Genomic DNA, 21,597 nt, shown 5'->3' with positions numbered 1-21,597 from the left:
AGGTATTGTGTGTGTGTGTAAGAGAGAGAGAGAGAAGAGGGAGGTATTGTGTGTGTGTGTAAGAGAGAGAGAAGAGGGAGGTATTGTGTGTGTGTAAGAGAGAGAAGAGGGAGGTATTGTGTGTGTGTGTGTGTGTGTAAGAGAGAGAGAGAAGAGGGAGGTATTGTGTTTGCATTGAGCACGTGTGTACACATGCCATGGCACACATGGAGCTTAAAGAACAGCTTTCAAGAGCTGGTTCTTTCCTTCCACCATGTGCTTTTCAGGAATCTAATTCAATCATGCCACAAGCACCTTCACCCCCTGTACCTGGACTTCTTGTTCCAACAGTGTGGTTTTTACCTTTCAGTAATTAGGTGACTGGTGTGAGGACTGTTGGAAGGAAGTTCTTGGGGAAGGTGTTATTGGGGGAAGGTTGAGAGAGGAGATGATTGAGATGCATTGTTCACATATATGAAATTGTCAAAAAATAAACTAAAATTAAATTCTATTAGAAAAAGAGAATTGGGAAGGTCACGCATAATTTTATTTAAAGTTGTACATAGTTGATTAAGAAATGAAAATCACAGGATGAAATTTTAAGTTCTTGCCCTCTTTTGATATTTAAAATACTCACATATGAAAGATTTTTACCAAGAAGGTACTGTAGTCATTTCTTATAGTAATATATTCCCTTTTCCAGGAAAGGTTTATGAAAGCTTGCTCATGATGCAATGGTGTATATTTGAACTTTCATTTAATAAGCGATTCAACTTTTCTCCTGTCTTTATTTTATATATTTATAAGACAGGGTTTCGGTGTAGCTTTTGAGGCTGTCCTGGAGACCTCTTGTAGACCAGGCTGGCCTCGAACTCACCTGCCTCTGCCTCTTGAGTGCTGGGATTAAAGGCGAGTGCAATCACCGGCTGTTCTGTCTTATCTCTCTAAAAGATATTGTTACAATTTCTGACCTTTCTTGATTCTTTCTTGTTTGTTTTGTTTGTTTGGCTACTTATTTATTTATTTATTTATTTATTTATTTATTTATTTATTTATTTATTTATTTATTTTCAGGCCTCTGCCTCCTAAAGAAAAAAAGAAGTATTTCCTTGGAAAATATTTTCTTGGAAGCTTTTATTTTTAATGTGTCACTTTATGTAAAAATATTCCTAACTATAAATCTATCAGTGTTGCATTAGGAGGTTTGTTGACTGTGGTTTATGGTGTCTTTTTTATTTTATAGGTTTGTTTAATGCTTTTGATGAAAATCGTGACAATCACATAGATTTTAAAGAGATATCCTGTGGATTATCAGCCTGCTGCAGGGGCCCCCTTGCTGAAAGACAGAAATGTAAGTGTGATAAATAGTATCTGCAAACTGTCAGATTATGTAAAGACAGAATTAACCTTCACCCTTGCATCGTCATTTTTGGATTAAGGATTGAGTTTCTTAACTATCATGTTGGCAAATAGTAATCTCATAATTCGTGATTTAGTGAGTTCTGTCTAAGGAAGCAACAATAATCTATTCTTTAGTACTTACTAGGATATAGTTTGGGATATTTTCTGTTATTAATAGGATTGGTTTTCCTGGAAAATCTGAAATTCATAATTAATCAATAATGAATGATAAAAAAAATATTTGAAACAGGGTATTAACTTGGACTGACCTGGCATGCTTGACCTTCCTTTCTCAGCATCTTGAATGATAGAATTGCAGGTGGGAGCCACCATGTGTAACTGAAAATTTTAAATATTAGGAAATAATTCTGTAAAATATTTTGCATTTTAATTTGAAGCATAGCTCATTCTGTCATTTATATATAATATTCTATTTGCAAGATGAGATTTGTAATTGGACATATTTTAGTAAATACTAAAATGATATTTTTTATATAAAATGGTCTTAAAACATAATTTATAAGCATAAATATATTACATTAATAAATCTTAACCATAGTTGAGGAAGTGTGACAGTTTACTTGGGATTTAGCACAGAATATATTTATGAAGGTTCATTATCTTTTTGATTTCTTAAAAATAGAGCTTTTTACAAATATTAGGAGTGTTTATAAAGGGATTTTTGTTTTGTTTGGTTAGTTTTTGGTTTTGGTTTTTTGAGACAGGGTTTTTCTGTTCTGGTACTGTTCTCTGACTCTTCTGGAACTCTGTAGACAGGCTAGCCTCAAAGAGATCTTCCTGCTCTTCCTTCTGAGTGCTGGGATTAAAGATTTGTGCCACTGTGCTCAGTTTATAAAAGGATATTTTTAAATTTAAATTTCATTGTTATTCATTATTCCAGATTGGTCTTATGACAGATTGTTTCTTATTAAAATCTGGTTGGTTGGTATGTTGAGACAAGATTCTAATGTGTAGCTCAGGATAGTCTTGAATTTACAGAGGTCTACCTGCTCCCTCTTATATGCTAAAATTAAAGGCATGTACCAACACACCCAACAGTTATTTTTCATTGAAATTTAATGTCTTTAAGGAGAGTTTTAAGTTTTGGCTCAGTGATGTGGCTTGATGGGCAAGAAAACTTACCACTAAGTCAAACAACTAGCATTAGATCTGAGGGGAAGAAGAAAATTGACTCCTACAAGTTGTTCTCAGACGTCTACATATGCACTTAAATACACATACTAGGTAAATAAATAACAATTTTTTAAATAATTTTTATGAACCAGGAGGTGGTGGCGCACGCCTTTAATCTCAGCACTCGGGAGGCAGAGGCAGGTGAGTTTGAGGCCAGTCTGCTCTACAAGAGCTAGCTCTATCTACAGCAAATCCAGTATCAAAAAAAAAAAAAAAAACCCAAAAAAAAAAAAAAAACCAAAAAACCAAAAACTAATTTATGGGGCTGGAGAGGTGGCTCAGAGATTAAGAGCACTGGCTGTTCTTCCAGAGGTCCTGAGTCCAATTCCCACCATCCACATGATGGATGACAACCATCTGTAATGGGATCTGGCACCCTCTTCTGGCATGAAGGCAAACATGCAGGCAGAACACTATATATTAAATAAATAAAATCTTTTAATAGATAAATAAATAATTTTTATTTTACATTTTCTTTCTTTTTTTTTGTTACTGATCAGCCAGAAGTTAACAAACCAGAATTATTCATTTAGAATTAATGTGGTAATTGTCTAATTTCTACATTGTTGTATATAAACTTTACTAAAGAGTTATACTTGACAAAGTATTAAATGTAAATTAGATTTTTTTTGACAGGTAAGTAGAAGTTAAGATTCTAATTCTCAGTGTAGATGGGAATTTTAAGCACAGGAGAAATAGCCCTTCAGGGATCAGTCTTGGATATGAGAAACTAACTAAAGGGAGGGGATAACTGACTGAATGCAAATACTAACCTAAGGGAGGGGATGTGGGTGTAGCTGAGTGCAAACAAAAGCATATGCATAGAATTACCAGGGCTTAGGTTTGATTGAACAGCTCCAGGCCAAAGAAAGATTAAAAAATTTGCCTTGCCTCTTGAAAACCTATATAAGGTTATGCTTCTTACAGAATGACTTAACCCTTTCTTTCCAGTGTATAAGAATGGTAGCTCCTCTGAATTTGACTGATGGATGGGTCTCTTTAACCTGTGTGGTGATTTAGAGACAGTCATAAGATCTATTCACAAAATTCTGTATATTACAATAATGGTAATAATCATAATAATAATGCTAGCTAGATGATGGTGGTAGACACCTTTAATACCAGCACTTGGGAGGGAGAGGCAAGCGGATCTCTGAGTTCGAGGCCAGCCTGGTCTACAGAGTATGTTCCAGGACAGGCTCCAAAGCAACAGAGAAACCCTGTCTCAAAACAAACAAACAAACAAACAAATAATGATAATGCTATAGAATAGTCTACTCCCGATGGGAACTGCTCTAGAGCATACTGGCTTGAGAAATTAAGTACTTGTAGAGGGTAGTTTCTAATGAAATGTATCGTGTTTCAGAATCTAAAAGTGATTTCCTTTCCTAAGAGTTTTTTGTCATTAGTTTGCTTCAAGGTATTTGATGTTGACCGTGATGGAGTTCTGTCCAGGGTTGAACTGAAAGACATGGTGGTTGCACTTTTGGAGGTCTGGAAAGATAACCGCACGGATGATATTCCTGTAAGTTCTCTTTGTAGTTTGATTGATTTTTGAGACAGGGTTTTAATGTTACCAAGGCAGGTATGTAGTGTGCCCCATGTCCTGCTAAGTTTTGATTGTTTACAAGAAGATGGAGTGAATGTTTGAGAACAAATTTTTAAAAAGCATCATTTTTTAATATATGGGGGGATTAAAAATTATACACACTACTCTCTTGGATTTCTTTTTAAAGGAATTACATATGGCTCTGTCGGACATTGTAGAAGACATATTGAATGCACATGATACCACAAAGGTGAGACTAGCTATGAGTAATTCATTTTTTTCTAAAAATACTGTATGCTAATCAAAATGTGTCATTTATATGTATGGTCAAATGACTCTTCTGCATTCCAGATACCCAATTATCTGGACCTGTGGTTAAAATATCTTCACATCATCTCTAAAGATAGCCCATTCCATCTTCAAACAGCAGCTCAGTGAAGGCTAATACATGTGTTAAGTAGAGACTTCCCTTGATAGCCTTTTGTAGTTTTTATTTCTTCCATTTAATAAGTTATGAAGAAGACAGCTTTACAGTGAATAAAGGAAACTAAACAGTGTATTTAGCATGGCTCTAGTGTGTCAGACTTAAGAACAGAAGAAAAGCTAACAGTGGTAGACATAGAGGTTGTGATTTTTGGGGTGATTAGATTAACTGGGAAGAACCATGAAGATAGCTGAGTCCATGGATTTATAAATAATAACTCAAATTATTTAGTTTGGTAAGACTTATTGGTAGTACCATAACAGATTTATTTACTTCTGTAGCTTGTTTTAAAATTTTAACTATTTATCCCTGTGAAATTAAAAATAATTTATATATGTGAAGTACATTTGAAGTGATTTGAATCTTTTCAAATACTGACATATACTTAGTAGCAGACTGGTAAATTATCAGCCATAATGATGTTATAAAATTGAGGTTTAGAAAAAATAATTAAGTCAGTTATTTTCTTGATTCAATCACAGAAGAAATGATATTCCCATTAACTGTAGAAACAAATGATGATGGCCAGGCGGTGGTGGCGCACGCCTTTAATCCCAGCACTCGGGAGGCAGAGACAGGCGGATCTCTGTGAGTTCGAGACCAGCCTGGTCTACAAGAGCTAGTTCCAGCACAGGCACCAAAGCCACAGAGAAACCCTGTCTCGGAAAAAAAAAAAGAAAGAAAGAAAAGAAAAAGAAACAAATGATGATATATTTTTTCAGGGCCGAAGGTCTACTTACCAATTTAATCTTCCCTGTTTATTTACCTTTTCTGTCAAACTAAGGTGTCCACTTCTGTTTGGTATGTGTAAGGATAAAAACCTAGAGAAGGAACTATTAGAAATTGCTTTTTAGTTTGGTTATGATGGCTCACACCTGTGATCCCATTACTTAGAAGTCTGACATAGGAGAGCAGGATTAAGAGTTCTAGGCTACATAGTAAAACCTCATTACTTAAAAGATGATAGAATGGTTATGGCACACACCTTTAATCCCAGCACTCGGGAGGCAGAGGCAGACAAATCTCTGAGTTGAGTCCAGCCTGGTCTACAGAGAGAGTTCTAGGACAATCAGCTCTTGGAAAAACAAAAGAAAAAAGAAATTGCTTTGTATAGAGATGCAGTTTTTTTTTAATTTTTATTTATTTATTATGTATACAATGTTCTGTTTTTGTGTGTGCCTGCTGGCCAGAAGAGGGCACCAGACCCCATTACAGATGGTTGTGAGCCACCATGTGGTTGCTGGGAATTGAACTCAGGACCTTTGGAAGACGAGGCAATGCTCTTAACCTCTGAGCCATCTCTCCAACCCTAGAGATGCAGTTTAAACACTTTCCTTTAGTGTCTGACAAATACACAATTATTGCTATCTATGGCTAGATAGATGGCTCAGCAATTAAAAGTATATACTGCTCTTGCAAAGGATCCATATTTAGCTCATAACTACCTGTATACTCCAGTTACTTACTCTCCTCTTCTGTACTTTGTACACACACACATTGTGTAATTTAAAAAAGAGCAGGTTGGAGAGATGACTCAGTAATTAAGAGCAATGGCTGCTCTTCCCAAGATACTTGGTTTGATTTCCAGTGACCCACACCTGACTGCAAATCCAGTACCGAGGGATGATGCTTGCGGCTTCATCACGCACCCATGTGGTGCACAGACAGACATACAGACAAAACACTCATACACATTAAAAATAATAATAATAATAAGTACCTTTTTTTTTCTTTTGGTTGTTTTGAAATAAGGTTTCTCTGTGTGGCCCTGGCTGTTCTGAAATTCTCTCTGTAGACCAAGCTGGCCTCAAACTTGGTGATCTGCTTGCCTCTGCCTCCTAGTGCTGGGATTAAAAGACTGTGCTGCCACTGCCCTAAATAAGTACTGTATTTTTATGTTAAATGAAGTTTAATATTTCTGGCTTCAGTGACCATTGAGCAGATTGTTTAGCTGCTCAAGTCTCCATGTAACCATGATAATAAAATAGTGACAGTTTAGGATAGAACTTGGGTATTTTGCTGATTCACTGGTACTATATACTATGCATATATGATATCACTATTTATCTAAGACATCTATTATTGTTGTTGTTCTTTATTTTTTGAGAAAGGATTTCACTATTTGTATCCCAGGCTGGTCTCAAACTCTCTGGGTATCCAAGAATGGCCTCGAACTCCTGATTCTTCTGCTTCTACTTCCCAAGTGCTGAAATTACAGATTCATGTCACTGTGTGCAGGTTATTTCCAAAGTCGTATTGGAGAAAGGAAATTGTTAATAAATGCTTTGTTTCCACTGACTGCTTGAATAAAATTATAGGTTTTTTTACCATTTGTAATTACTTGTAAAATGATACTAATTGTCATGCTTCTTGTGTGAACCCATACCATATGTATATTATTAGTTTGCTTTCAAAAAATATTTTTTTTTCTAGTGCTGTAATAAATGACATTTATTGACAGGATCAGCTTAAATGTCTCTCTTTCAGATGGGCCATCTTACTCTGGAAGACTATCAGATCTGGAGTGTGAAAAATGTTCTTGCCAATGAGTTTTTGAATCTCCTCTTCCAGGTATGTTTAAGGCAAATGACAGATTTGGGAGGGTGCCTTCCGTCATGTGCCTGTATTAGTGAAGAAATGGAAATTGGTCTCTTCTTGACAGCTGATGCCTGGTTATTATAGATCTAAAACATACACTACTCTGTTACTGGAGATTTGGAAGTTAACCTCCATTTAAAAAAAAAATTCCACACTACTTAGTTAAATTTCCTCAGGTAACAATTGATAATTCACCAGTTAAACCAATGTTAATTCAGTTCCCATTTAAAAAGTAGATTTTATATAAATCATATCAAATATTACTCAGACTAATCATTGGTCCCACTAGTAAAGTTTGAGTATTCTTTCTTTTTCCCTAGGTATGCCACATAGTCCTGGGGTTAAGACCAGCTACTCCAGAAGAAGAAGGACAAATTATTAGGTAATTTTATAGTTTCGTGGGTTTTTTATTACATAGCTGAAATTTTTACGTCTGAAATACATTAGTTACAAGGAACAATTTGTGTTGCTTTGATTATTAAAGTAAAGCTATTTTTAAAAATTACATGTAGAGGCCTGCATGGTGGCCCACACCTTTAATCCCAAGACATCTTCCTAGCTAAGGAACTAGATTAATTTAAAAGTCAAATTCTGTTTAACTTTAAAGTTGTACTGGGGCAGGGATGTCAGTCAGTGGTAGAAAACTTACAGTCTAATGTAATTACTAAAAGAATTTTCAGAGCAGCAAGATAAAATCAACTTGTCATAATGGGAGAACATCACTAAGAGTAGCCAACTTTTCCATCAAAAAGTATAGAATTCAGAATTAAGAAGGGTAGAAAAAACCAACTAAGAATTTTATATCCAATAAAATACTCTAGTTAAAATAATTTGGATAGTGGTAGGGGAGGAGATAAATTGAAAGTAGGAAGGAAAAAGAAATTATTTGGATTTGCATTTGATTTTTAGATGTGACTCCAAAAGCATTCTCTTACAAAGTAAGACTTCCTCACAATCTAAAACTTGTTTATATAAAAGACAGCCTACAAAGTGAAAGGCAATATTAACAAATTGTAGCTTCCATAAGCCTTCATTAGCCAGAATGTATAAGGAGAGGCTACAGCTCGACAACAAAAAGATAACTGTTTAAAATATAGAGAACAGGCAACTCCTTTAGCAGTTGCCACCAGAGGGGACAGTCAAAAAACATCTAGGGAGTACTGTATGAGGCAATGACATCTGTGTACAGCTGTGCCCTTGACCACTATCACCTGACTGGATTTCTAAAGCCCTGGGTTTGTCCTATGGTTTCTGTACACATGCAATGACGTGAGTGCATGCAAGGATACATACATACACACTCATGCTAGCTTGCATGCATGCACAATAATAGATGTTTTTAAGTTTCCTTGGAGGGAAAAATGAGAGTGGTGATTTGTCTCAGTTGTCTTAGAGCAGTTGAATGTCCTCAAGTATATTTTTTAAAATGCAAGACAGTCCATGTCATTATCAATTATAGCAAGGATCCTTGTGGCTGGATTTTATTATCTGATATCAGTTTGGAGGTTTATTTAAAGAGCTGTAGGTAGTCGGGCAGTAGTAGTGCATGCCTTTAATCCCAGCACCTGGATGCAGAGGACAGAGAATACTGAGTTCAAGGGCAGCCTGGTCCACAAATCAAGTTCCAGCACAGCCAGGGTTACACAGAGAAACTCTGTTTTGATAACACAAAACAAACAAACTGTATGTAACAAGTGATTTTTTTATGATTTTGATCAGTATAATCTTTATATTTTTCAGATTACCTAATGGATCATAATAAAACTTATAAATGTGTCTTCAGTTAATGAGCTTGATATTTATTTTTGTTTTGTTAGCTATTCTTATAACACATGTCTCTGTGAGATATAACTTAAAATACAGAGAACGAACTACAAGTGGTTATATAATGTTTTCATTGCATCAGTCGACATGTGTCTCATTAGAGATATTCAGTCTCCAGACACATGGAAAGATGAACAATATAATTAGTTATTAAGGGAATAAAATCAAAACCACAATGAAATTCTGATTCTTACCACTAGGATAGTTTTAAATTGTTGTTATTTTAAATTTATTTTTACTAGCATACAAAGAGTTTTTTTAATGGTATTTTTCAAACACTTTTTACTGCGTCATACTTTTTTGTGAGGACGGGAATGTGATGGGGCATGTATGGCAGTCACAGGACAACTTATGGGACTTTTCCTATCCTGTAAGTCACTGTTGTATTACCATGAGAAATACCATGACTAAGGCAACTGTGAAAGCATTTAACTGGGGGCTTCCTTTCAGTTTCAGAGGGTAGTTTTCATGATCACCTTGTCAGCAAGCTTTGGCAGCAGCGGTAACTGACACCTTATATCCTGATCCAAGGCAGCAAGTAAAGAAAAGGCAAAAGACTGGGTCTGCTATAGGCTTTTCAGATCTCAAAGCTGACTCCTAGTGACATATCACCAACAAAGATGTGTCTCCTAATTCTTTCCTAATAATTCCATTAACCAGAGACCAAACATTCAAACATGAGCTATGAGAGCCATTCTCATTCACAGTTACCCATTGACTAGAATACTGGCCAACAAACTCAAGGAATCTACCTGTTTACATACAACCTTTTTGCTTGGATTTTAAGCATGCAGTACTACACCTGGCTTTTACATAGTGCTGGATCTGAAGTCAGGCCCTTGTACTTGTGGGTTAAGCACTTTCCCACTTAGCCATCTTTCCAGCCCCTACAGTGTTTATGAATGATGCTTCACTATGGCCTGTAACTATTGAAATTGACTTTCTGGTAGAACAGTGTTCCACTACACTAATTGCAATAGTGGCAGTCTTTGCTGAGTACATCTTTGTGTTTTGTGTTTTTCTGTTTTGAAATTTCTAATGAAAGAGAAAGTAATTCCAGTGACAAATTACAGTCTTGCCTTTAATTTCACACAATTTTTTTTTATACATTGGATTTCTTTTGTATGTACAGAGGATGGTTAGAACGAGAAAGCAGGTATGGTCTGCAGCCAGGACACAATTGGTTTATCATCTCCATGCAGTGGTGGCAACAGTGGAAAGAATATGTCAAATACGTGAGTTAAATTCCTATCTATATAAATTTTATAGTAACATTTTCAACTCTCTCAGATTGTAGAAGTATTACCTAGTAATAAAACATACCAACTTGGACCAAGACTTAAAAGGAAAGGAAATGAGTATTTGTAAAAATTGTATATATGCATTTCTACACAAATTCCTTCCCTTATCATCAACCCTATGAAAAAGGAGGTGCCTATTTATGTTACCCACTCTATGTCATTGAATTCTCCTCTCTCTATGAGCGAAGAGGTTATATTTCTTTTACTTGTGAGGAATTTGTTGCTGAGAGAAAAATAAACCTGGTTATCTTTTTCAGTGTAGACCTGGGATTCAGTGTAGCAACTGGTTTCTAAAATAACATGTTGTCAGTATGTTATTTGCATTGTCCTTCGCCTTTTACATTAAAAAATTGGGAGAGAGGCTGGGTGGTGGTATCCCACACCTTTAATCCCAGTGCTTGAGAGCTAGAGGTGGGTGTATCTCTGTGAGTCTAGTCTACATAGGGAGTTCCGGGACAGCCAGGAACTAATTGCTTTACCAGAGAACCCAGGTTCAATTCCTAGGACCCACATAGCAGTTTACAACCTTCTGTAACTCAAGTTCCAGGGGTTTCAGCACCCTCTTCTGGCCTCTGAGGGCACCAGGCACATACATGATACATAGACACATGGAGGCAAAACACCCACGTATGTTGTAAGGAGGCTGCTTGTTTCATTCCCATTGCTCAGCCCCCTCAGAAACTGTATTAATTAAGTCACTGCTTGGCCCATTAGCTCTAGTTTCTTATTGGTTAACTCTTACATCTTAATTTAACCCATCTCCATTAATCTGTGCATCTCCACGAGGTCGTGGCTTACCAGCAAACTTTTAGCATGTCTGTCTTCAGCACGTCTGTCTTCAGCGGCAGCTCCATGGATTCTCTGTGACTTTGCCCTTCTTCCTCCCAGAATTCAGTTTAGTTTTCCCTGCCTAGCTAAGTTCTGCCCTGCTATAGGTCCAAAGCAGTTTCTTTATTCATTAATGGTAATCATAGCATACAGAGGGGAATCCCACATCACATGTACATAAAACACAATAGAATAAGTTAAAAATAATTCCTTAAAAGCTACAGTTACGTGTAGAATGTTATATTTGTCTTTTTTTTTATGATTTTAGGATGCCAACCCTGTTGTGATTGAGCCATCATCAGTTCTAAATGGGGGAAAATTTTCATTTGGAACAGCAGCACATTCTATGGAGCAAGGAGAAGATAGAATCAGTAACAACCTCAGTTATATGAATACCACAGAAGAGAAATACTCAGACAACATTTCTTCTGCATCTGAAGCCTCAGAGTCTACTGGCAGTGGTAAATATGTCTCCCATGGAGCTTAATAATGTTTTTGGCACAGGTTCTCAAGTAACCCAGACTAGCCTTGATCTTGCTTTGTAGCTGAGGAGGACCTGGAACTTCTCCTGGAACTTCCTAAGTACTGGGATTACGGGCATGTACCACCACACCACTCGTGATTAGTCTCTCTGAGTCTGCTTTTGTGGGCACAGTGTTCGTCCTGGCTGCCTTACACCTGAAATAACCACACAGAAACTGTATTAAAACACTGCTTGGCCATTAGCTCTAACTTCTTATTGGCTAACTCTTACATATTAGTTTAACCCATCTCCATTAATCTGTGTATCGCCACATGGCAGTGGCTTACCAGAGATTCTAACTGGTGTCCATCTCAGGCGGAGGATCCATGGCTTCTCTGACTCTGCCCTTCTTCCTCTCAGTATTCAGTTCTGTTTTCTTCACCTACCTTAGTTCCACCATATCAACTAGGCCAAGGCAGTTTCTTTATTCATTAACCAATGAAAGCAACACACAAGCAGAAGGAACTCCACACCAGAACAGTATCAATATCAGGCTTTCATTCAAAGAAATATATTTTGAATAAAATAGTCAGTTATAAAATTCTTGAGTGTATTCTTGGTTTTTAAGTAAACATAATCTCTCACTATGAAAGTCCTTTCATTTTTCATTAGCCAAGCCATATTGCTATTTAATGCTTTGCCAATAAATTCAGTCTAGTGAATACATATTTTTAAGAAAATAAAATTATCCGTATCCAGAACTCCTTAATCATAAATGTGCCTTCATTGGATTAGAAACTTCGTATTAGATTGTTTTAACACTTCAGCCCAGAAGTTTGAAATTTATTTTGTTAAAATACTATATATTAATAATACTTACCATAATTCCCTTCTGTCCTTTGTACTTATCTGAAACTTAATGGTTCTGTACTTACAAGGAAGATACTTTAGTACTACTATAATTCAACTTGAGAATCATTCCTCTTAATTGCTGATAAAATACTAAAACCCTCAAACATTTTCTCTGCCATTATTTTCTCTTCTGACATTTTCTTCCTTTTTCTGTGGGAGTAGTAAGCACACTGGCAGACTAGCATTTCCTTCATTCTATTATTTCCCTCCCTGTCTGACATGACAGAAATCATTTAGTGGTCCTAGAAGTATTGTGATCTGCTTTAACACAACATTTCATTCTCATATTTTTCTCCACCATCCTTTCTTTTTCCATTTGAGTCCAGGTTCTGATGTGTATTTTACTATATAACATTATTACCCATAGGATGAGTAGTACCATGAATAGAAGTTTACAAAGCAGTTGATAATTAGAATGTTTACAGAAGATTGACATGTAGTTGAGAGTTGAAATATCTTAAAATACTATCAGGTTCAAACTGCCATTATTAGGCATTTTTCTCTGTGTTTTTCTATTATAAAGATCATGACTTCTTTTTAAATAGCTATATTAAGAAAACAGGCACTGAGTGTGGTAACACTCAACCCCCTTTAAAGGGAATAGAAGGCAGGTGAATATCTGAGTTCAAGGCCAGCCTGATCTATATAATGTGAGTGCCTGGCTAGCCAGAGATATACACACCTTGACTCAGAGATAGGGAAAAGGAGAGGAGCAGAGGTTTAGAGGCTTCCTATTGCTGTTTTTGCCAAGAATATTTGGAATAATGCTTGCAGTATGAGAATCTTAGGGAGTATGAAAACACAACTACTTGGCCTGCAATTCTCATTATAAATTATTGTATAGTCTAGGAAGATGTTCAGATGTTCAGTTGGTAAAAACTTGTATTCTAATTCTATTATTGTCTTTTATCTAGAAAGAATACATCTGTCCTTCTTATCTTCTATATTTATCAAAATGTAAAACTTGAGTAACATACCAGGATAAGAACATTAACAAAATACATTGACATTTGGATTTATATATTTAAGCCTGTGTATATAGAAAAACCAAAAATAAGGTCTGGAACATACTGGCTGTTCTTCAAAAGAACTGAGGTTCAAATCCCAACACCCACATGGCAACTCCTAACTATCTGTAACCTCAATTTCAGGGGATCTGACACCCTCACACTAATGCACATAAAATAAAGTTAAATAGAAATAAATTAAAAAGAAGGTACAGTCATTTTCTGAAGAAAAAAAAACTAAAAATCGCTTCACTGGGCTGTGATGGCTTATGCCTTTAATCCTAGCACTTGGGAGGCAGAGACAGATGGCTCTCTGTGAGTTCGAGGCCAACCTAGTCTATGGAGTGAGTTCCAGGACAGCCAAAGCTGTTACACAGTGAAACCCTGTCTCAAAAAAAACAAAAACACTAAAATTAAGAAACTATCATTATTGTTTTGTTTTGTTTCTTGATAGGCTTTCTGTATTCTGGCACACCAGGGGCAGATATGTGCTTTGCAAGGCAACATAATACTTCTGACAATAACAACCAGTGTTTACTAGGAGCCAATGGGAATATCCTTTTGCACCTTAATCCTCAGAAGCCAGGAGCTATTGATAACCAGCCACTAGTAACTCAAGAACCAGTAAAGGTAGGTGTTTGACATCAGACTTTCAAATTGTTCTCTTCCAAGTAGCCATTAAATTTCAAAGGTTTTAGCATAAAGAAAAGCATTGTAGTTCATTTAAATTAGCCTGTCATAGGCATGATGTCATCTCATAGTGCTTCTCTATGAGAGAGGATATGCTATATAGCCCAGGCTGACCTGGAACTAAAGAGGATTCACCTGCCTCTGCCTCCTAAATGCTGGTGCTAAATGCCTATACCACCCTACCCACCCAGAGTTCCTTTCTTAAACAGTTCACTGAAAAGTAAAACTTACAAATCTCTGCCAAAATCCCATTTTCTGGGTTGGGGATGTAACTCAGTAACAGTTAACTTGTTTACAGAATAGGAGCCACCAAAAATCACAGACGAATAAATTTATTTCCAGCAATATGAAACTAGGAAATAATATTAATTTGTTCTATGTCTACATTTTTTGATGTATAAGAGATTATAAAATTAAAAACAATACTTAAATTTCATTTTTTTCTAAGGCAACATCGTTAACACTAGAAGGAGGACGATTAAAACGAACTCCACAGCTAATCCATGGAAGAGATTATGAAATGGTCCCAGAACCTGTATGGAGAGCACTTTATCATTGGTATGGAGCAAACCTGGCCCTCCCTCGACCAGTAAGTATCCTAATAGTGCCTTATGTAAGAAGTAGTCATAGAAGGATGTGTGTGTGTGCATGCGTGCGTGGAGTATGAAGGCCAGAGTTTGATATTCACTTTTCTGTGTGAATTTCCCTAGTCACAATTTAATTCTTACCTTGTGGTAGCACAGTACTTGAAACCTGTTCAAATTAATTGAAAAATAACTTTAGGTTCCTTTACATTTTATGTATTCAATTAGTATTTAGGTAATATTTAAGGTTTTGGAAAGATATTAAAATGCAATCATATTATTTCCCTCCATGTTTTTTCCTTCCTCTAATTCCTCCCACCACCTTCCACTCTACCCCAAACTCGTGGCCTCTTCCTCCCCAGTTGTTATTTACAGACACGTATGTGCACAGGTGTGTGCTCACACACACACACACACACACACACACACACACAAATATATACGGTAGTCCATTCAGTGTTGCGTGTGCAAGGTTTCAAGGCTGACTGACCTGGGTGTTAAATAACCAATTAGGGGCCTCTTCCATGGGGAAAGACTACTTCTCCCTCTCTGAGCATTTCTTTGTTGCCTACATAGTTTTTTGCCTAGGGGTGGGGCTGCTTGAGTATTTCCCTTTCCATGTTCGCATGCCTTGGTGTTGTCCTTAGTTAGGTCTTGTTTAGGCAGCTGAACTGTTGAGATTCCATGGATGATGTTTCCTTGAGCAATTGAAATTTCTTTGTAATGGTTTGTCTGTTTTGAAGAGAAGCTATTGAGTGTTGAAAACTAAAACTAAACTCACATCTGAGATTTGGAGGGTTTTGTTTTGGTTTGGTTTTTGATACTTAATTTTGTTTTTAAATGAAAGGTGGGATAGAAATGTCCATGAATTCTAATCTTGAAAGATTAATTTAGGAGCAGAAACCTGAGCATATTCAAATCTATGTAGCTTGAATGTAGGAGTAAGCTACCAAAATACAGGTAGTGAATTTATTGAATATTTTAAAATTAATGTCAGAGCTTGGAATAGTGACACATGCCTTTTGTTGTTTTTTGGTTTTGGTTTTGTGTGTGTGTGTGTGTGTGTGATTTTTTGTTTGTTTGTTTGTTTGTTGTTTTTTTTGAGACAGCGTTTCTTTTTTAAAAAATATTTATTTATTTATTTATTTATTATATACACAATATTTTGTCTGTGTGCATGACTGCAGGCCAGAAGAGGGCACCAGACCTCTTTACAGATGGTTGTGAGCCACCATGTGGCTGCTGGGAATTGAACCCAGGACCTCTGGAAGAACAGGCAATGCTCCTAACCACTGAGCCATCTCTCCAGCCCGAGACAGCGTTTCTCTGTAGCTTTGGAGCCTGTCCTGGAACTAGCTCTTGTAGACCAGGCTGGCCTCGAACTCAGAGATTCGCCTGTCTCTGCCTCCTGAGTGCTGGGATTAAAGGTGTGTGACACATGACTAGTATATCAATACTCAAGGGTCATAGGTTCAGGGCAGCCTACTATATAGAGCAACACTGTCTTTAAGAGGACCTTAGGTTAAGGGCTAGAGAGAATTGCTCAGTGGTTAGAGCACTGGCTGATCTTACAAAAGAACTTGGGTTTGATTCCTAGCACCTACATGGTGGCTGACATCTATCTATCTGACACTTCAGTTCCAGGGGACCTGACAATCTCTTCTGTGGATACCAGGTACACATGTGGTGTGTATACATTTATGCTGGCAAAAGCCCATATACATGGGGTCCGGAGTGATGACTTAGTGATTAAAATACACTGGCTTATCTTCTAGAGGATCTGAGTTTGATCTAAAATACACATACATCTCAACCATTCTTAAACTCCAGCTCCAGAGGATTCCCTCTTTGAGCCTTCAAGGACACTGTACTCATGTGGTAACAGACACACATGCAGGTAAAACACCCATACATACAAAATCCCTCCCGAGTCTTGGGATTAAAGGCGTGCGCCACCACCGCCCAGCTGAGACATAATCTTTTTACATAGCCCTGGCTAGTCTGGAACTCACTATGTAGACCATATTGACCTGTCACTCACAGAGATACACCCGCCTCAGCCTCCTGAATGCTGAGGTTCAAGTGTGTACCGTTACACCCAGCTTAAAAAAAATTGTTTTGTTTGTTTTTTAGACAGGGTTTCTCTGTGTGTACCTGGCTGTCCTGGAACTGGCTTTATAGATCAGGTTATCCTCTAACTCAGAGAGATCCTCTGCCTCCTGCCTCTGCCTCCTGAGTGCTAGTGTTAAAGGCATGTGCCACCACTGCCCAGCTTAAAAAAAAAATTTAAGGAATGTATATATGTTAATTTCTTTAAAAAAAAATACTCATTAAGTAAAAATAATTTTCAAAAATGCACCAAGAGGGGCTAAAGAAATGGTTCAGAGTTTATAAGAACACTTGCTGTTCTTTCAGAAGACCTAGGTTTGGTTCCTTGTACCAACATGGCAGGTAACAGTCATTTTTATCTCCAGGTCCAGGGGATCTAGTGCCCTCTTATGTCCTCTACAGACAATAGGAACACATGTGATGCACATACATATAAATGAGCAAAACACTCATACTCATAAGATCAATAAATTATAAAACTTTTTAATAGAACCTTAAGTTTGACTAAAAGGGTTTTGTTTTTTAGAGTTATCACTACTTTTTTAATCTTTTACAAAAATAGGTAATCAAGAATAGCAAGACGGACATCCCAGAACTAGAATTATTTCCTCGCTATCTTCTCTTCCTTCGACAGCAGCCAGCCACACGGACTCAGCAGTCTAACATCTGGGTGAATATGGGTATGATGAGCCTGAGAATGTTTCCTCAGCACTTGCCTAGAGGTAACTTAAGAATGCAGCAAGAATGCCATGCATTTCCTTAAAAATAAATGGAAAAATCACATTGCTCAAAGTCTGGTGCCACTGTGCTAATATATGCCCTTTGCTTTCATACAGAATCAGTAAATCACTGTGAGCTTAGATCTGTGGTCATGCACAAGATTGGATAGGACAGAGGCAAACTCTTAGGTGCAAACTAAGGTTTATTTTCTTTTATAGTTTGTAAGTTTATGAAAATATCAAATATAATAGATTTTACTTAATTTTCTTTAGTTAAGCCATTGTAAATTGTTATCTCTAAGATGCAGTTCACCAATCATTGACTAATCTTTTTAACCTTACTCAAATTTATTGACATAATTAATCCCTTATGAGCTACTTTTATTTTAACAAAACGAGAAGCATTTATTGTTCTAGCTAAGAACATTTTGTAAGAGACATAATACACATAATCCATTTGCTTTGATTTTGAGGAAGTTTTTTTGTGGTTGCATTCTGGTTGGGTTTTTGTTTGTTTTGTTGTTGTTTCCTTTTTGATAGCGTTGATAAATGTTCGGCCTAGGCCCCTGTGTGTGCTAGATAGATAGATGTTCTATCTATCACTTAGTCACATCTCTAGCCCAATATTGTGGCTTTGAGAAATGCCAAGCTATCCCTCAACAAAGGGGGAAAAAAAACAAAAACAAATCTATCAAAATCTTACACACGTCCTCAGCCTGTTTCTGATGACACACACCTTTAATCCCAGTGTTTTAGAATCAGAGGCAGGTGGCTCTCTCTGAGTTCAAGGCCAGCCTGGTTGCATAGCAATTTCCAGGCCAACCAACGCCAGGTAGTGAGTCCCTATCTCAAGGTGGATGGAAGGAAGGAAGGAAGGAAGGAAGGAAGGAAGGAAGGAAGGAAGGAAGGAAGGAAGGAAGGAAGGATAGAATGTTGAGACAAGGTTTCTCGTAGCTTTGGAGCCTGTTCAGGAACTTGCTCTGTAGACCACACTGGCTTTGAACTCACAGAGATCTACCTAATTCTGTTTCCTGAGGCTGGGATTAAAGGCATGCACTGCCACCACTGGGCAAAATGTTCCTCTTAATATATAACATGAATAAGGTTCTCCTTTGATTCTAAACTAAGTTAAATTTTATTGATGAAGAATATTTACGTATTTTCCCTTGCAAATATTTGAAATTATTCTTCAGTTAAAAAAAAAGGAATAGATTTGAGCTGGCTAGATGGCTCCCAAAGTTATCTCCTTTGCTTCAAACCTAAGTTAAATTTTATTGGTGGAGAATATTTATGTATTTTCCCTGGCAAATATTTGAAATTACTCTTTAGTTTAAAAAAAATAGAGGGGCTGGAGAGGTGGCTTAGAAGTTAAGAGTACTAGCTGCTCTTCTAGAGGTCCTGAGTTCAATTCCCAGCACCCACATGGTGGCTCACAACCATCTGTAATGAGATCTGATGCCCTCTTCTGGCATGCAGACTTACATGCAGGCAGAACATTGTATACGTAATGAATGAATGGATGAATAAATAATAAATAAACAAATAAACAAACAAACTTAAAAAAATTAGATTTGAGCTGGCTAGCTGGCTCCATGAGTTATTTGTGACCAAGCCTGACAACCCTGAGTTTGATTCCCAGACTCACATGGTGAAAGGAGAGAACTGACTCCTACAAGTTGTTCTCTGACCTTTACACGCACACTTGGTATACCTGCACTCACACACAGATACTAAGTAATGTAAAGTAAAATTTTAAAATTAATTCATCAATTGAAAGTCTTGAACTGTGTTTAAGTTGTTAGAATGTTATGACTATCTGTAAACCCTGTGTAAGTACTAGCTCTCTTTTGAATTTTCCTTAAAGGGGGGCTGGAGAAATGACTCCGTGGTTAAAATCATTTGTTGATCCTGCTCAGGCTGTAATGGTTTAAGTAAAATGCTGCAGGTCCCCAAGCAGCAACAGACAGCAGGTCCTGAAACCACAGCAGGCTACGAGGGTCCCAGGCAGGAAGCTGCCTAGTAGATGAGAGACCTTGATGGATAAGCACGCCATGCGGAGTGCAGTTGGAAATTGAATATTTACTTAGTGGGTTATGAAAGGGAAGGGAAGAGAAGTGTAAGACAGAGAGATTGAGAGATTGAGATGGAAAGGAAGGACTCTGACTTCAGGCAGGCAGTAAGATCTGCCTGCCTCTGCAGTGGATGGGGGAGGGAGTGGGCGGGGCTTGTCTTTTAAAGGGACAGAACAGGCCCCAGATTTAGTTCCCAGCACCCACATGGTTTCTCATAACCGTCCTTAACGCCAGTAGTGCTCGGGGATCTGACACATCTTTTAACCTCCACAGGCACCAGGCACACATGTACTTATACACATAAAATAAAAATAAATAAATCTGGTCTGGAGAAATGGCTCAATAATTAAGAACACTTACTGCTCTTCCAGAGGACCCGGCTTCAAATTCCCACCCTCCCATGACAGCCTACAGTTGTCTGTGATTCTAGTTCCAAGAGATCCTACACCCTCACACAGGCATACATGAAGGCAAGAACACCATTTTCACATAAAATAAAAATAAGCATATTATTTTAAAAAAATAAATCTTCAATAAAATATAAATCTTTTTAAAAGGCTCTCTTCAGATAGTGTATGAAGATGATTCACATATTGTTTCATGACAACTGTTCACTCTTTAACGTTAAAATCACGAACAATGAATAGAATCTTTATGAAACATTCTTTATTTAACTCTCTGGTAAATAGAAATGTTAGCATACCTTCCATGGCACCCATAGCATGTCTTTTTTGATTCTCTTTGAAAGATAACATGAGAGGCAAGATACGTTGTTGCATTTTTAGTAAGTATTCATAACTCTTGTGCTGATCCTAGATTTTTGCTGCTTCTGTGAATTTCTGATTTGCTGGTTCTCTTCAAAAGCACAAAATTATGCATATAAGTGGCTGCCTGCTTACTATATAGGCTGTGGAACTCAGTTTTCCTTTTTGTGGCCTAGGAAAGTGAAGATTGGCTGGGGCATTATGCTTGCCGGGGCTTCTGAATTCTAGAATGGGATAGTGCTGATTCTCCAAATTTATTTCTTAGTTTGAAATTTTGTTCCTGACTAATTATAAAATGAATCATTATTTTGAATTTTATAAAACTGCTTTCTTGCTGTAATCTTAAAACTAATCCTCTGATGTATAATTAAAGAAATCTGTTGTTTTAAGGGTTATTTTTTTGCTTGCTAATAGATAAATATTTGCTTTGCTACACGTTAAAAAAATCATGGTTGAGTTTTGTTATGCTATACATTGTGTGCTTCTTGGTCAAATACTCGGTTATTAATGATATTCACTAGGCTTTTTAAAAAATTACTTTTTTTAGCCGGGTGATAATGGTACGCACCTTTAGTCCCAGCACTCAGGAGGCAGAGGCAGGTGGATGGATCTCTGTGAGTTCAAGACCAGCCAGTACTAAAATAGCTAGTAACAGGTTTCAAAGTTATAGAGAAACCCTGTCTCAAAAAACAAACAAACAAAAGATTATTCCTTTCAAAGGAGAACTTAACAAAAATCTAACCTCTTGTAGGTATGTATAACTGTTGTAAGCTACAGCTATTGTCTAGGTTGTTGACTAAGTAATTGACCAATATTTAGCACATTTATAACCTGTCTTTGATTTTCATGGGCCTTGTCATTTTATTCCTTCATGTTTTAAGTATAAGTAGACTTAGTATATTTAGTATATATGTATATATAATAAAGTTCTCAGATCAACACCTCTAAGAGCCTGAAAGACAATTATATCACCAGTCTTTTTTATTCTACTCTGAACACTTCAGGAATTCAAGGTCATTGTGTTGCCAACAGGTTGGGTAGGCAAACTAGATTATATCTACCTTTCTGTCGTTCTCTCTCTCTCTCTCTCTCTCTCTCTCTCTCTCTCTCTCTCTCTCT

At 37.0% G+C, this 21,597-nt stretch overlaps 1 protein-coding gene across 1 annotated transcript in view; it reads left to right on the top strand.

Annotated features, from left to right (window-relative positions):
* Window positions 1-21,597, top strand: part of Usp32 (ubiquitin specific peptidase 32) — a 127,109-nt gene that overhangs the window by 59,136 nt on the left and 46,376 nt on the right. Inside the window, exons 7-16 of the mRNA XM_005350446.2 lie at window positions 1,223-1,330; window positions 3,984-4,099; window positions 4,311-4,373; window positions 7,095-7,178; window positions 7,526-7,587; window positions 10,162-10,264; window positions 11,427-11,619; window positions 13,995-14,170; window positions 14,679-14,819; window positions 17,486-17,603. Of these exons, the coding sequence (XP_005350503.1) occupies window positions 1,223-1,330; window positions 3,984-4,099; window positions 4,311-4,373; window positions 7,095-7,178; window positions 7,526-7,587; window positions 10,162-10,264; window positions 11,427-11,619; window positions 13,995-14,170; window positions 14,679-14,819; window positions 17,486-17,603 (1,164 nt within the window). The remainder of the gene's footprint in view (window positions 1-1,222; window positions 1,331-3,983; window positions 4,100-4,310; window positions 4,374-7,094; window positions 7,179-7,525; window positions 7,588-10,161; window positions 10,265-11,426; window positions 11,620-13,994; window positions 14,171-14,678; window positions 14,820-17,485; window positions 17,604-21,597) is intronic.

Source organism: Microtus ochrogaster, chromosome 7, assembly GCF_000317375.1.
Source record: "Microtus ochrogaster isolate Prairie Vole_2 chromosome 7, MicOch1.0, whole genome shotgun sequence".
In the NCBI taxonomy this organism is placed as follows: Eukaryota; Metazoa; Chordata; class Mammalia; order Rodentia; family Cricetidae; genus Microtus; species Microtus ochrogaster.
This window is presented reverse-complemented; position numbering and strand designations above follow the sequence as displayed.